The sequence below is a fragment of the Syngnathus floridae genome, chromosome 15 (genome assembly GCF_059516105.1).
Source record: "Syngnathus floridae isolate MCC-2025c chromosome 15, RoL_Sflo_1.0, whole genome shotgun sequence".
Lineage (NCBI taxonomy): Eukaryota > Metazoa > Chordata > Actinopteri > Syngnathiformes > Syngnathidae > Syngnathus > Syngnathus floridae.
Genome location: NC_142427.1, coordinates 865,356 through 883,826, shown reverse-complemented (window position 1 = coordinate 883,826; position 18,471 = coordinate 865,356). Strand labels below are relative to the sequence as shown.

The following is an 18,471-nucleotide window of genomic DNA, read 5'->3' as shown; positions in this document are numbered from 1 at the left end:
ATTGCGTAAGCCACCTCATCACACACTTGCAGTACGCATGACTTAGTTCGTTGCTGGAGGAAGGTAGCACAAAAACAGTTTTGAACTTTGAACGAGTGCTTGTGTGTGTGTGTTGCGGGGCGTTTTCAGTCTCAGGAGGATCGGGACACGCGACGGTTTCATCTGAAAATCGCTGAGCTCAGCGCAGTCATCAGGAACCTGGAGGATCGAAACGCCCTGCTTTCTGAAGAGCGCAATGAACTGGTAATTTATTGACGGCACGCTTGAAGGTTTGCGCTACGTTTGATGCGCGCCATCCAGCGAGGCACCCATTGCGCTTGCTTATTAGTTGAGCGGCGCGTCGAGTCGGTTGCCTGGTAGATGTCTTTTATTGGGAGCCAAAGCCACGATTCCGTTCAAACCGATGCAAAAGGAATGGATACGTTCTGGCCCGCGTGTTGTGCGTCTTTCACATCCCGCACTTCATGCTTGCAGCTAAAGCGACTGAGAGAAACAGAAAGCCAGTTTCTGCCACTCCTGTACAAAAACAAACGCCTGAGCAGGAAGAATGAAGAACTCTCGCTGGTGCTGTGTCGCCTTGAAAACAAAGTGCGCTTTGTCACCCAGGAGAACGAGGAGATGGCAAGCTTGGTAAGTCGACGCGGACAACGGCGGCGTGCCAACAGAGTCCACTGCATTTGTGTTCCACAGAGAAGGCCTAGTTCGCTCAATGACCTGGACCGCGGTTGCGGCCAGCAGGACGGTGAAATGGAGTTCCTTCAAGTTGTGGAGCAGCGGCACATCATCGACGACTTGTCCAAGGTCTTCAGGCAGGCGACTCGGTGCACGTACGGCAGCGCCACGCTCGCTCGCTGTCGCCAGGAAACCTTTTCCGTCCAAAGCTTGGCCGGCGGCCGCCATCCAAAAAATTGGCCCCTTAAATTCCGACCTTTCAAGCAGGAGCATTGTGCGCACGCGTTTGAACACGCTTTAGACTTGTTTTGCCGTTTTCAGCAGCTCAAAGCTCCCGTTTTGTCAGCGCCTTTGCCACTCGCTGTGCGCTGAAAACGACGGACTTGCCCGGCTGCTCAGCCCGTCAACCATGAGCCGCGAGCGCGACATCATTGTCCGTAGGCAGCTAGTGGCAAAATGCACCCTGTTAGAGTTGCGCTCGCTCCAACTTATTTTGCAAGAACCACACGGGAGACAAGTAAGTTCTTTTGGACACCTGCAGGTGGAGAGTCCATCCGTTGTACGAATGAAGTCTGACTCTCGGCTCCTGCACGAGCATTTTAATTAAGAGAAACAGGGTGGGTGTAAGAGTGGATTGAATAGAGGAAGCCCTTGACCTCTAGTCAAAACATAGCAAGGGGTGTTTTACGACTTTGTGTAGGAAGGGATAAGCGATAGGGATAAATAAGGGATAAATAATATTATTTATTACAGGTTGCAGTCAAAGTCAAAGCAACATAATGATACGATAAAGATAATCTGGAAAACCCTGACACACCCTGTAGTTGTCACTTTTGGAAAAGACGAGCGTCCCTCCAATCATCGCCGGTGACGTGTTTTTCAGGCTCTGGAGACAGGAGCTCATGTCAGAAATGTCATTGTGAGTCGCGTTTGTTTCTGCGCCGGAGCCGTTCGTTCCCTTTGCATCCAAAGAATCTCAAAGGCGGATTATTTGTGTCGACAGGAGAGAGATTTGCTGCTACGATACCGACGTCGAGAATCTCTGAGGAGGAACAAAGCGTGAGGTCCTGCAAGGTGAGTCTGTTTGTTTGCGGCTGCTTGGTGTTGCGCAAGATGAAATGGCCTTTTTCTCGCTATCGTTCCTCTCGTCGATTCATCGTGAGGTGTCGCTTCAGTTTGTTCAGAGAGATGTTTGCTTCCGCGCCCGCAGGTCATCGAAACATTTTACGGCTACGACGAAGACGTGTTGGTGGACTCGGACGGATCGTCCTTGTCTTTTCACACCGACAGAACCCCCGACACGGAACCCGAAGAGGTAGCCCGCCATTTCTGCCAGCGTATTGGCACCAAACATTCCTCTTCAGCCTGGAATCGGACTCGTCTTTGCGTCGCGGGTGCTTTGTCGCCGGTCTGACTGATTCTGGTACTAGTGCTGTGTTGCATTGGTGTGTGCATGAAGAGGCGGAGCTTCGCTACCGCCAGCTGACGCAAGAATATCAAGCGCTGCAACGAGCCTACGCTCTGCTAGCCCAGACCAGCGAAGGGGACTACGACGCCGAGAAGGAGATCAAGGTGGCGCCCCTTCCCGCAACCCCCGGCCGGGTCGCAGCCTCCCCGTTCTCACCCAGCCTCGGGTGTTCTCTGGTCTGAAAGGAGGAGGAGGAGCCTCCCTCCTCCTCCTTTCAGACCAGAGAAAAGCTGATGGTAGAAATGGGTCACTATCAAAGCAGAGTAGCAGATCTGGAGTCAGCGCTGAAGCAACAAGGACAGGTAAGCTCATCAATGAGCACACCTTTTTCTCAGACAAAATAGCTACATTCTTCAGTCACTCATTCGTCTGGCATTACTGGACCAACCCCCCCCCCCGAATGTGGCTGGGAAAATGCGGAGAAAAGCAAATGTCATTTTCCAGTCAACCAAAGAATTTGTGGATGAAAATGACACAACATTCCAAAGCTGTCCACGCGTTTGTCTCTTCTAGAATGTCAAGTGGGTGGAGGAGAAGCAGCTGCTGCGTCAGAGCAATCAGCAGTTGGCCGAAAAGGTGACGGAAAGAAAGGCGCTGGGCGGAGTCGCTTGGCGTCACACCCGTCGGGAAGCCCCGCAGATGAGGTCTGACTGTCTTTTCAGGTCAGGCGGATGGAGGCGGAAGAAGCGCGTCTGAAAGAGCACATCCAGGATATCCGAGACCAAAACGAACTGCTTGAGTTCCGCATCCTGGAGCTGGAGGTGGGAAGACTCGCACAAGCGTGTTGAGGCCAGAGATGTGACGGACGGACGGACGGACGGACGGACGGATGCATGCCTCTGCCTTTCAGGAGAGGGAGTGGCGCTCCCCCGTCTTGAAGTTTCTGCAAGTCCGTTTCCCAGACGGCCTCAGCCCTTTGCAGATCTACTGCGAGGCCGAGGGCGTGAGCGTACGTAAGGCGTCCCTCGCAACCCTAACCTTAACCCGAGGTCCCAGAACACCTTACATTGCTCCTTGCGCCTTTCCCCCGGACATCGTCATCAGTGATCTGATGAAGAAGCTGGACATCCTGTGCTATAACGCCGTAAGTGTATGTCGAACTCCTTATGTTCGCACTCCACGAGACTCGGCGGCTCAAATGTGACTTTTGGAAGGCTTTGCGCTGAAAGAAGCTTGTTGACGCTGTGCCTTTGGGCTCTTCTATGTTCTGCAAGCAGAAGGGCTACCTGGATGAAGAGTTGGACTTCAGGAAGTGTTCCATGGACCAGGCTCATAAGGTAAGCCTCCCTCAAATCTCCCGCCGGACCACTGATGGACGAGGATTGCGGCCCAGAGGATCCTGGAGCTGGAGGCCATGTTGTACGAGGCGCTACCGCAGCGGGACTGCCCCGCCACGGACGGCGAAAAAGCCAGCCACGCTGGCGTGAATGACGTGCTGACGGCGGATCAGAGAGAAGAGCTTAGGAGCGCCGTGGACCAATGGAAGCGAGCCCTGATGTGCGAGTTGAGGGAGCGCGACGCTTGCATCCTCCAAGAGAGAATGGATCTGCTGCACAGCGCGCAACAGGTAAGGGCCCAAAGCCAGCCCGGCACTTACTTGCACGCTTACTGGCTTTTGAATGCCACTTTCCATTTGTCCGTCCTAGAGGAACAAAGAGCTGAAAGAATTCATCGAAGCTCAGAAGAGACAAATCAAACAATTGGAGGAGAAGTTTCTGTTTCTCTTTCTATTCTTCTCCTTGGCCTTCATTCTGTGGCCCTAACACCAGCTGGTGAGTGAGCTCCAGCGGCACCGCACTCGACACCTCCGATACACTGCCAGCCGGTCTCAGACGTTGGCAGACGCTCCGATGCCAACGTATACCCCCCGCCACGGTGACAGAGGCACCGCGTCACACCGGCGCTCATCCAATCAGAAGGCAGGAAAAGCAAATTCACATGCAGGGCACTTTTGAACCAGAAGAGAGCGCCACAAAAAAAACGGTTGTTGCCCCAAACGCGCACTAAAAAGGGTCAGAATAACAAGAGTCCCACTGGCCAGCCGGGGCCACCCGTCCAGCTGTTTCTTCAGGGGGGAAAAAAATTGGAGTCACCGGTGAGTACATTTTGCATTTAGCTCTGCTTTTCTGCTTCTGTCTTCAAGTGTGTGGCATCCTGCGATCAAAGATTCAGCCAACCCCAAAGCGGTTGACCTCAACGTCCCACCACCATGCCTACCAGAGCAGGTGACGTGATGCTTTGGACATCCTTCCGTCTCAGATGCCCAAAAGTACTCTTTGCCACATCTGCGGCAATACGGTGTCTTTTCAAAGGTGCAAATAAATCCAGCGTGGGCGGAACACGCACGTCTTCGGTTTTTCCCGCTTTGTTTGTGTGACAGCTGTTGTGAAAATTTTATACAAATAAAGTTGTATAGTACAGGTTTGGCCAAGCCGCAACTCCCGAACCGCATGCGGCTCTTTTATGTTCATATCAACATTTGTGTGTGTGTGTGTGTGTGTGGGGGGGGGGGGGGGGGGGGGGGGTTGTGCGTGTTGGCTTCACTTGAGTTCAATTTGGTATTTTGGTCATAAGCGCATGTGGTGAAATTCCACAAAGTAGGATGGGCAAACACATTTCTTTAAACTATGAGTGTCAATTGGGCTCTCGAAATGGCAGGGAAAAGATGCACAGCAAAACGAAAATACGTAGATGAACACAGGACGTTTTAATCAGAGTGGGAAAGTTTCTATTTTTTGTTGAACGTGATGGCAAACCATTCTGCCTGATATGTCAGACCTCAGCGCATTTCAAAGATTCAAATCTTCAGCGCCATGCACTTCAGCTCACTCCATGCTAACATTGATCAGGCGTCGAACCCGCAACATCATGCTTAAGAGGTGGCCATGCTAACCAGTGCGCCATTATGTCAACGCATAATAACTAAGTCTACTGATCAAAACAGCGGTTACTATATGACGTCGCTACGTCGTGGTCACGTGACGCAGACAAGACGTCAATGGACGTGGGCAGAGTTAACTTGTTTAAAAGGGAGTGGGCAGAAGAAATATTTAATTTATTTAAATCTATTTTGAGTGCACACCATTATGCCAATGCATAACAACTGTAAATCTACTAAACAAAACAGCGGTTGCTATTTGACATCTGCCACGTCGTGGTCACGTGACATACGTGACGTCGATGGGCGTAACTTTCGCCGGAATTCAAATCCGCGGGGAGAGTTAACTTGTTTAAAAGAGAGTGGGCAGAAGAACTATTTAATTTATTTAAATCTATTTGGTGTGTGCGCCATTATGTCAATGCATAACAACTGTAAGTCTACTAAACAAAACAGCGGTTGCTATAGGACGTCTGCCACGTCGTGGTCACGTGACGCGGACGTGACGTCGACGCCTACTTTACATCCCACCGATCACAGGACCCCTCGGCTGCATAACCATGCCCCCTTCCCAACCAATCGGATTTGCTATACGCGAAAACGACGCCAATGGAAAGAGCTTCCGCCCAAATTTAAATCCGTGGGCGTGGCTCGCAGCAGGAAGTAGGAAAATGGCGGCGATGTTGACAAAGACACGGCGGATGGTAACATACGACTAACAAGAGAAATATTTTTATTTTCTGCTTGCAACTGGACCGTCCAGAGCGTACACGGTAAGTACAACTCATCGTTTTTAAAAAGAAGTACTTTTGTTGCCCTGAAAAGCGAGTGAGCGTGGCGTTTGTGGGGGACGTCGAATTTCGACGATTCTTTCTGGTCAACGGTTGTAAATGATTGTGTTGATTAAAAAAGAAAACTTGATGTAACTCTACTTTTAACTGCCGTTTCAGATAGATTTGGAATTGCATCACATCCAATTTTGCCTAGAGCGTACACGGTAAGTAACACTCATTGTGTTTAAGGAGATTTACGTTTGTAATAGCAGAAGTGTAGCCGCGTTGCGTTGTACGTGTGAAAATTGGTCGAGGCGAAATGTTAATGTTTAATTTCATTCCTTTAGGTTCCACGGTGTTTGTTGGCTGCAAGTTTTCCACTGCAAGAAGAGGCTCGTATCATTGACCAGGAGCGAGCTACAATGGTGAGTAGCCATAACATTTATGTTAAACACTTCCTATTTCATGTCTAACAGTACTTGATTTAACAAATAACCATAAATAAATACAGTGTGGGCACTGAAGTTAACATATGTGATTATACTGCCTAATCTGTCACCGAGTAGATTGTTGCAAAGTAATATAAGATCCAAAGTTGTAATTCAGAATAGTTTTCAAAAGAAGGCCATTAGAATTATATACAAGTCTGATTACCCTGAACAAGCTATTAATTAAATCACAAATTCTTCAATTCAAAGATTTGGTAGATTATCAGACAAATAATGTCTAACAGTAATTGATTTAACACATCACGATAAGTAGATTGAGTGTGGGCACTCTCAAGTTAACATATATGATTATACTGCCTAATCTGTTACAGAGTATGTTGTTGCCAAGTAATGTAGAATAGATCCAAAGTAGTAATCCAGAATAGTTTTGAAGAGGCCATTAGAATAATAAACAAATCTGATTACCTTGAACATAATAACAAGCTAAGTGTTTAATATGTCCTATGAAGTCAAAATTGGGCACCATCATGTGGTGAAATTTGGAATTGCATCACATCCAATTTTGCCTGGGAACAAACAGATTAAATAAATCTTAGTTTTGAATAAGCCACTCCTTCTCAAACAAGTAAACTCTGCCCATTTCGCGCAGTAGATGTTCTGTTAATATCTAGTATTTATACAAAGTCATAATTTAAATTGCTTTCAACCTTCATTCATCGGTTCAACCAACATTACTCGCTCTTATTACCAACTTGTATTGATTTAACTAAGCGTTTAATACTTCTTATCAGGTCTCAAGGCAAGATTTGGCAAAATACAGTTTCAGCAAATCCAATTTTGCCAGGGAACAAAAATAGATTAAATAAACTAAATAAGTCTTCTTCCCATTAAATAAATCAGAAAAGTCTGTCTTGTAACCAGTCCTCTTCAAACAAGTAAAGTCTGCCCATTTTGTGCCGTAGATTTTGTGTCTATGCCTAGTATTTAAACAAAATCATAATTTAAACGACTTCTTTCCTTCATTCACTTTGGAAATTTGGAATTGCAGCAAATCGAATTTTGCCAGGGAACAAAAATAGATCAATTAAACTAAATAAGTCTTCTTCCCATTAAATAAATTAAAAAAGTCTGTCTTGTAACCAGTCCTTTTCAAACAAGTAAAGTCTGCCCATTTTGTGCCGTCGATTTTGTGTTAATGCCTAGTATTTATACAAAATCATAATTTAAAGGACTTCATTCCTTCATTCACTTTGGAAATTTGGAATTGCAGCACATCAAATTTTGCCTGGGAAGAAAAGTAGATTAAATAAATTTAATAAGTCTTACTACTTCCCATTAAATAAATTAAATACGTCTTACTTGTTCCCACTCCTTTTCAAAACAGTAGTTTAAAACGAGGGCCCTTCACTCAATCTTTAACCTCAACCCCGCACGTTGTGTTGTATCTGTGAATGTTGGTTGTGGCCAAATGATAGTTTTCTTTCATTCGTTTAGGTTCCAAGAAAACTTGATGTAACTCTACTTTTAACTGCCGTTTCAGATAAGCGGGTATTACGTCGCAGTCATGTGCCGCGGATATGACGTAATTGCCCGAACCTCCGCCAAAATTCAAATCTGTTGGCGCGATGGCCGTGAGCCACTGAGCAGCGACGATTATCAACGGAAATATCTTTATTTTCTGCTTGCAACTGGACCGTCTAGAGCGTACACGGTAAGTAACACTCATTGTGTTTAAGGAGATTTACGTTTGTAATAGCAGAAGTGTAGCCGCGTTGCGTTGTACGTGTGAAAATTGGTCGAGGCGAAATGTTAATGTTTAATTTCATTCCTTTAGGTTCCACGGTGTTTGTTGGCTGCAAGTTTTCCACTGCAAGAAGAGGCTCGTATCATTGACCAGGAGCGAGCTACAATGGTGAGTAGCCATAACATTTATGTTAAACACTTCCTATTTCATGTCTAACAGTACTTGATTTAACAAATAACCATAAATAAATACAGTGTGGGCACTGAAGTTAACATATGTGATTATACTGCCTAATCTGTCACCGAGTAGATTGTTGCAAAGTAATATAAGATCCAAAGTTGTAATTCAGAATAGTTTTCAAAAGAAGGCCATTAGAATTATATACAAGTCTGATTACCCTGAACAAGCTATTAATTAAATCACAAATTCTTCAATTCAAAGATTTGGTAGATTATCAGACAAATAATGTCTAACAGTAATTGATTTAACACATCACGATAAGTAGATTGAGTGTGGGCACTCTCAAGTTAACATATATGATTATACTGCCTAATCTGTTACAGAGTATGTTGTTGCCAAGTAATGTAGAATAGATCCAAAGTAGTAATCCAGAATAGTTTTGAAGAGGCCATTAGAATAATAAACAAATCTGATTACCTTGAACATAATAACAAGCTAAGTGTTTAATATGTCCTATGAAGTCAAAATTGGGCATCATCATGTGGTGAAATTTGGAATTGCATCACATCCAATTTTGCCTGGGAACAAACAGATTAAATAAATCTTAGTTTTGAATAAGCCACTCCTTCTCAAACAAGTAAACTCTGCCCATTTCGCGCAGTAGATGTTCTGTTAATATCTAGTATTTATACAAAGTCATAATTTAAATTGCTTTCAACCTTCATTCATCGGTTCAACCAACATTACTCGCTCTTATTACCAACTTGTATTGATTTAACTAAGCGTTTAATACTTCCTATCAGGTCTCAAGGCAAGATTTGGCAAAATACAATTTCAGCAAATCCAATTTTGCCAGGGAACAAAAATAGATTAAATAAACTAAATAAGTCTTCTTCCCATTAAATAAATCAGAAAAGTCTGTCTTGTAACCAGTCCTCTTCAAACAAGTAAAGTCTGCCCATTTTGTGCCGTAGATTTTGTGTCTATGCCTAGTATTTAAACAAAATCATAATTTAAACGACTTCTTTCCTTCATTCACTTTGGAAATTTGGAATTGCAGCAAATCGAATTTTGCCAGGGAACAAAAATAGATCAATTAAACTAAATAAGTCTTCTTCCCATTAAATAAATTAAAAAAGTCTGTCTTGTAACCAGTCCTTTTCAAACAAGTAAAGTCTGCCCATTTTGTGCCGTCGATTTTGTGTTAATGCCTAGTATTTATACAAAATCATAATTTAAAGGACTTCATTCCTTCATTCACTTTGGAAATTTGGAATTGCAGCACATCAAATTTTGCCTGGGAAGAAAAGTAGATTAAATAAATTTAATAAGTCTTACTACTTCCCATTAAATAAATTAAATACGTCTTACTTGTTCCCACTCCTTTTCAAAAAAGTAGTTTAAAACGAGGTCCCTTCACTCAACCTTTAACCCTATTTATTCACCTTCTAGGCTAAGTGTTGAAGGCTAAGTGTTAAAGGCTAAGTGTTAAAGGCTAAGTGTTAGAGGCTAAGTGCCAGAGGCTAGGCGCCAGAGGCGAGTTTTTGTGGGCTGAAGTTTTAGTGGGGTTAGTGTGAATACAATCCAAAAGAATACAACAGAATACAATACAATAGAATATAATACATAGATTAAATTCAATAGCTCTTACTACTTCCCATTAAATAAATTAAATACGTCTTACTTGTTCCCAATCCTTTTCAAAAAAGTAGTTTAAAACGAGGGCCCTTCACTCAACCTTTAACCTCAACCCCGCACGTCACATTGTGTTGTATCTGTGAATGTTGGTTGTGGCCAAATGATAGTTTTCTTTCATTCGTTTAGGTTCCACGGTGTTTGTTGGCTATGTTTTCCACTGTCAGAAGGATGAAAATACAAAGTACAACGCTTGGACGTGGGCGAAGACGTCACCGGTGAGTCCTTCCTTCCTATTTATTTACCTTCTAGATGCTAGAGGCTAAGTGTTAGAGGCTAAGTGTTAGAGGCTAAGTGTTAAAGGCAACACAATACGAACAACACAACACAATACGAACAACTCAACACAATATGAACAACACAATATGAACAACACAACACAATACGAACAACACAACACATTACGAACAACACAACACAATACGAACAACACAACGATACTGCACTGAACAACACGATACCGCACTGAGAAACACGATACCGCACTGAACAACACGATACCGCACTGAACAACACCATGCCGCACTGAACACCATGCCACACTGAACAACACCATCCCGCACTGAACAACACCATGCCGCACTAAATAACACCATGCCGCACTGAACAACACCATGCCTCACTGAACGACACCATGCCGCACTGAAAGACACTATGCCGCACTGAACGACACCATGCCGCACTGAAAGACACCATCCCGCACTGAACACCATGCCGCACTGAACAACACCATCCTGCACTGAACAACACCATCCCGCACTGAACAACACCATGCCGCACTGAACAACATTATGCCGCACTGAACATTATGCCGCACTGAACAACACCATGCCGCACTGAACAACACCATGCCGCACTGAACAACATTATGCCGCACTGAACAACACCATGCCGCACTGAACAACACCATGCCGCACTGAACAACACCATGCCGCACTGAACAACACCATGCCGCACTGAACAACATTATGCCGCACTGAACAACACCATGCCGCACTGAAAAACACCATCCTGCACTGAACAACACCATTCCTTATTGAACACCATGCCGCACTGAACAACACCATCCCGCACTGAACAACACCATCCCGCACTGAACACCATGCCGCACTGAACAACATTATGCCGCACTGAACAACATTATGCCGCACTGAACAACACCATGCCGCACTGAACAACACCATGCCGCACTGAACAACACCATGCCGCACTGAACAACATTATAACGCACTGAACAACACCATCCCGCACTGAACAACACCATGCCGCACTAAACAACATTATGCCGCACTGAACAACATTATGCCGAAATGAACAACACCATGCTGCACTGAACAACACCATGCCGCACTGAACAACACCATGCCGCACTGAACAACACCATGCCGCACTGAACAACACGATCCCGCATTGAACACCATCCCGCACTGAACAACACCATGCCTCACTGAACAACACCATGCCGCACTGAACAACACCATGCCGCACTGAACAACACCATGCCGCACTGAACAACACCATTCCGCACTGAACAACACCATGCCGCACTGAACAACATTATGCTGCACTGAACAACACCATGCCGCACTGAACAACACCATGCCGCACTGAAAAACATTATGCCGCACTGAACAACACCATGCCGCACTGAACAACACCATCCCGAACTGAACAACACCATGCCGCATTGAACAACACCATGCCGCACTGAACAACACCATCCTGCACTGAACAACACCATCCCGCACTGAACAACACCATGCCGCACTGAACAACACCATGCCGCACTGAACAACACCATGCCGCAATGAACAACACCATCCCGCACTGAACAACATTATGCCGCACTGAACAACATTATGCCGCACTGAACTACATTATGCCGCACTGAACAACATTATGCCGCACTGAACAACATTATGCCGCACTGAACAACATTATGCCGCACTGAACAACACCATGCCGCACTGAGCAACACCATGCCGCACTGAACAACACCATGCCGCACTGAACAACACCATGCCGCACTGAACAACACGATACCGCATTGAACAACACCATGCCGCACTGAACAACACCATCCTGCACTGAACAACACCATCCCACACTGAACAACACCATGCCGCACTGAACAACATTATGCCGCACTGAACAACATTATGCCGCACTGAACAACACCATGCCGCACTGAACAACACCATCCCGCACTGAACAACACCATTCCGCACTGAACAACACCATGCCGCACTGAACAACATTACGCTGCACTGAACAACACCATGCCGCACTGAACAACACCATTCCGCACTGAACAACACCATGCCGCACTGAACAACATTACGCTGCACTGAACAACACCATGCCGCACTGAACAACACCATGCCGCACTGAACAACACCATGCCGCATTGAACAACACCATGCCGCATTGAACAACACCATGCCGCACTGAACAACACCATCCTGCACTGAACAACACCATGCCGCATTGAACAACACCATGCCGCACTGAACAACACCATCCTGCACTGAACAACACGATCCCGCACTGAACAACACCATCCCGCATTGAACAACACCATCCTGCACTGAACAACACCATGCCGCACTCAACAACACCATGCCGCACTGAACAACACCATTCCGCACTGAACAACACCATGCCCACTGAACAACACCATCCCGCACTGAACAACACCATCCCGCACTGAACAACACCATGCCGCATTGAACAACACCATCCTGCACTGAACAACACCATCCTGCACTGAACAACACCATGCCGCACTGAACAACACCATGCCGCACTGAACAACACCATGCCGCACTGAACAACACCATGCCGCACTGAACAACATTATGCCGCACTGAACAACATTATGTCGCACTGAACAACACCATGCCGCACTGAACAACACCATGCTGCACTGAACAACATTATGCCGCACTGAAAAACACCATGCCGCACTGAACAACACCATCCCGCACTGAACAACACCATGCCGCATTGAACAACACCATGCCGCACTGAACAACACCATGCTGCACTGAACAACATTATGCTGCACTGAACAACACGATCCTGCATTGAACAACACCATGCCGCACTGAACAACACCATCCTGCACTGAACAACACCATCCTGCACTGAACAACACCACCCCGCACTGAACAACACGATCCCGCATTGAACAACACCATCCCGCACTGAACAACACCATGCCGCACTGAACAACACCATTCCGCACTGAACAACACCATGCCGCACTGAACAACACCATGCCGCACTGAACAACACCATGCCGCACTGAACAACACCATGCCGCACTGAACAACACCATGCCGCACTGAACAACACCATGCCGCACTGAACAACACCATCCCGCACTGAACAACACCATGCCGCATTGAACAACACCATGCCGCACTGAACAACACCATCCTGCACTGAACAACACCATGCCGCACTGAACAACACCATGCCGCACTGAACAACACCATGCCGCACTGAACAACATTATGCCGCACTGAACAACACCATGCCGCACTGAAAAACACCATGCCGCACTGAACAACATTATGCCGCACTGAACAACACCATGCCGCACTGAACAACACCATGCCGCACTGAACAACACCATGCCGCACTGAACAGCACCATTCCGCACTGAACAACACCATGCCGCACTGAACAACACCATCCTGCACTGAACAACACCATCCCGCACTGAACAACACCATGCCGCATTGAACAACACCATGCCGCACTGAACAACACCATCCTGCACTGAACAACACCATGCCGCACTGAACAACACCATGCCGCACTGAACAACACCATGCCGCACTGAACAACATTATGCCGCACTGACGCATTGAACAACACCATGCCGCACTGAACAACACCATCCTGCACTGAACAACACCATCCCGCACTGAACAACACCATGCCGCATTGAACAACACCATGCCGCACTGAACAACACCATGCCGCACTGAACAACACCATGCCGCACTGAACAACACCATGCCGCACTGAACAACACCATGCCGCACTGAACAACACCATGCCGCACTGAACAACACCATCCCGCACTGAACAACACCATGCCGCATTGAACAACACCATGCCGCACTGAACAACACCATGCCGCACTGAACAACACCATTCCGCACTGAACAACACCATGCCGCACTGAACAACACCATGCCGCATTGAACAACACCATGCCGCACTGAACAACACCATCCTGCACTGAACAACACCATCCCGCACTGAACAACACCATGCCGCACTGAACAACACCATGCCGCACTGAACAACACCATGCCGCAATGAACAACACCATCCCGCACTGAACAACATTATGCCGCACTGAACAACATTATGCCGCACTGAACTACATTATGCCGCACTGAACAACATTATGCCGCACTGAACAACATTATGCCGCACTGAACAACATTATGCCGCACTGAACAACACCATGCCGCACTGAGCAACACCATGCCGCACTGAACAACACCATGCCGCACTGAACAACACCATGCCGCACTGAACAACACGATACCGCATTGAACAACACCATGCCGCACTGAACAACACCATCCTGCACTGAACAACACCATCCCACACTGAACAACACCATGCCGCACTGAACAACATTATGCCGCACTGAACAACATTATGCCGCACTGAACAACACCATGCCGCACTGAACAACACCATCCCGCACTGAACAACACCATTCCGCACTGAACAACACCATGCCGCACTGAACAACATTACGCTGCACTGAACAACACCATGCCGCACTGAACAACACCATTCCGCACTGAACAACACCATGCCGCACTGAACAACATTACGCTGCACTGAACAACACCATGCCGCACTGAACAACACCATGCCGCACTGAACAACACCATGCCGCATTGAACAACACCATGCCGCATTGAACAACACCATGCCGCACTGAACAACACCATCCTGCACTGAACAACACCATGCCGCATTGAACAACACCATGCCGCACTGAACAACACCATCCTGCACTGAACAACACGATCCCGCACTGAACAACACCATCCCGCATTGAACAACACCATCCTGCACTGAACAACACCATGCCGCACTCAACAACACCATGCCGCACTGAACAACACCATTCCGCACTGAACAACACCATGCCCACTGAACAACACCATCCCGCACTGAACAACACCATCCCGCACTGAACAACACCATGCCGCATTGAACAACACCATCCTGCACTGAACAACACCATCCTGCACTGAACAACACCATGCCGCACTGAACAACACCATGCCGCACTGAACAACACCATGCCGCACTGAACAACACCATGCCGCACTGAACAACATTATGCCGCACTGAACAACATTATGTCGCACTGAACAACACCATGCCGCACTGAACAACACCATGCTGCACTGAACAACATTATGCCGCACTGAAAAACACCATGCCGCACTGAACAACACCATCCCGCACTGAACAACACCATGCCGCATTGAACAACACCATGCCGCACTGAACAACACCATGCTGCACTGAACAACATTATGCTGCACTGAACAACACGATCCTGCATTGAACAACACCATGCCGCACTGAACAACACCATCCTGCACTGAACAACACCATCCTGCACTGAACAACACCACCCCGCACTGAACAACACGATCCCGCATTGAACAACACCATCCCGCACTGAACAACACCATGCCGCACTGAACAACACCATTCCGCACTGAACAACACCATGCCGCACTGAACAACACCATGCCGCACTGAACAACACCATGCCGCACTGAACAACACCATGCCGCACTGAACAACACCATGCCGCACTGAACAACACCATGCCGCACTGAACAACACCATCCCGCACTGAACAACACCATGCCGCATTGAACAACACCATGCCGCACTGAACAACACCATCCTGCACTGAACAACACCATCCCGCACTGAACAACACCATGCCGCATTGAACAACACCATGCCGCACTGAACAACACCATCCCGCACTGAACAACACCATGCCGCACTGAACAACATTATGGCGCACTGGACAACATTATGCCGCACTGAACAACACCATGCCGCACTGAACAACACCATGCCGCACTGAACAACACCATGCCGCACTGAACAACATTATGCCGCACTGAACAACACCATGCCGCACTGAAAAACACCATGCCGCACTGAACAACACGATCCCGCATTGAACAACACCATCCTGCACTGAACAACACCATGCCGCACTGAACAACACCATGCCGCACTGAACAGCACCATTCCGCACTGAACAACACCATGCCGCACTGAACAACACCATCCTGCACTGAACAACACCATCCCGCACTGAACAACACCATGCCGCATTGAACAACACCATGCCGCACTGAACAACACCATCCTGCACTGAACAACACCATGCCGCACTGAACAACACCATGCCGCACTGAACAACACCATGCCGCACTGAACAACATTATGCCGCACTGACGCATTGAACAACACCATGCCGCACTGAACAACACCATCCTGCACTGAACAACACCATCCCGCACTGAACAACACCATGCCGCATTGAACAACACCATGCCGCACTGAACAACACCATGCCGCACTGAACAACACCATGCCGCACTGAACAACACCATGCCGCACTGAACAACACCATGCCGCACTGAACAACACCATGCCGCACTGAACAACACCATCCCGCACTGAACAACACCATGCCGCATTGAACAACACCATGCCGCACTGAACAACACCATGCCGCACTGAACAACACCATTCCGCACTGAACAACACCATGCCGCACTGAACAACACCATCCCGCACTGAACAACACCATCCCGCACTGAACAACACCATGCCGCATTGAACAACACCATGCCGCACTGAACAACACCATCCTGCACTGAACAACACCATGCCGCACTGAACAACACCATGCCGCACTGAACAACACCATGCCGCACTGAACAACATTATGCCGCACTGAACAACATTATGCCGCACTAAACAACATTATGTCGCACTGAACAACAGCATGCCACACTGAACAACACCATGCCGCACTGAACAACAGTATGCCGCACTGAACAACACGATCCCGCATTGAACAACACCATCCCGCAGTGAACAACACCATGCCGCATTGAACAACACCATGCCGCACTGAACAACACCATGCTGCACTGAACAACATTATGCTGCACTGAACAACACGATCCTGCATTGAACAACACCATGCCGCACTGAACAACACCATCCTGCACTGAACAACACCATGCCGCACTGAACAACATTATGCCGCACTGAACAACACCATGCCGCACTGAACAACACCATGCCGCACTGAACAACACCATGCCGCACTGAACAACACCATGCCGCAATGAACAACACCATCCCGCACTGAACAACACCATGCCGCATTGAACAACACCATGCCGCACTGAACAACACCATCCTGCACTGAACAACACCATGCCGCACTGAACAACACCATGCCGCACTGAACAACACCATGCCGCACTGAACAACATTATGCCGCACTGAACAACATTATGCCGCACTAAACAACATTATGTCGCACTGAACAACACCATGCCGCACTGAACAACACCATGCCGCACTGAACAACATTATGCCGCACTGAACAACACGATCCCGCATTGAACAACACCATCCCGCAGTGAACAACACCATGCCGCATTGAACAACACCATGCCGCACTGAACAACACCATGCTGCACTGAACAACATTATGCTGCACTGAACAACACGATCCTGCATTGAACAACACCATGCCGCACTGAACAACACCATCCTGCACTGAACAACACCATGCCGCACTGAACAACATTATGCCGCACTGAACAACACCATGCCTTACTGAACAACACCATGCCTTACTGAACAACACCATGCCGCACTGAACAACACGACGTCGCACTGAACAACACGACGCCGCACAGAACAACACGACGCCGCACAGAATAACACAATACCGCACAGAACAACACAATACCGCACAAACAGTTTTAGATAATATTACGTCGCAGTCATGTGACGCGGACATGACGTCAATAGGCGGAACTCACGGCAAAATTATAATCCGTGGGCGTGGCTTGCAACAGGAAGTAGGAAAGCGGCAATTCTGGCAAACAAGACACAGCGGTTAGTAACACGATGACTAACAAGGCAAATATTTTTGTTTTCAGCTTGCAACTTGACCGTCTAGAGCGTACAAGGTAATTACAACTGTTTTTTTTTAGCCCTGAAAAGCGAGGGAGTGTGGCGTTTGGGAGGAATGTCGAACTCGGCGTCTGCTTCCAGCCACAGACGCCAAATTTCGACGATTATTTCGACTGGTCAATGGTTGTAAATTATTGCGTTGACTAAAAACTTTATTTAACTCTACTCTTAACTTTGCCGTTTCAGATATGCGGGTATTACACCGCGGAAATGACGTCAATAGGCTGAACTCTCGCCAAAATTCAAATCTGTGGGCGCAATGGCCTTGAGCGAGACACCGGATACAAACACGACGATTATCAACAGAA

The 18,471-nt window shown here is 47.4% G+C and overlaps 1 protein-coding gene across 1 annotated transcript in view; it reads left to right on the top strand.

The window, feature by feature from the left end:
- Nucleotides 1–2,333: 2,333 nt before the first annotated feature.
- LOC148385829 (janus kinase and microtubule-interacting protein 3-like) overlaps nt 2,334–18,471 on the top strand; it is a 44,444-nt gene continuing 28,306 nt past the window's right edge. The window contains exons 1-3 of the mRNA XM_088399171.1: nt 2,334–2,442; nt 2,654–2,716; nt 2,803–3,224. Coding sequence (XP_088255297.1) covers nt 2,970–3,224 — 255 coding nt within the window. The 5' untranslated portion in view covers nt 2,334–2,442; nt 2,654–2,716; nt 2,803–2,969. The remainder of the gene's footprint in view (nt 2,443–2,653; nt 2,717–2,802; nt 3,225–18,471) is intronic.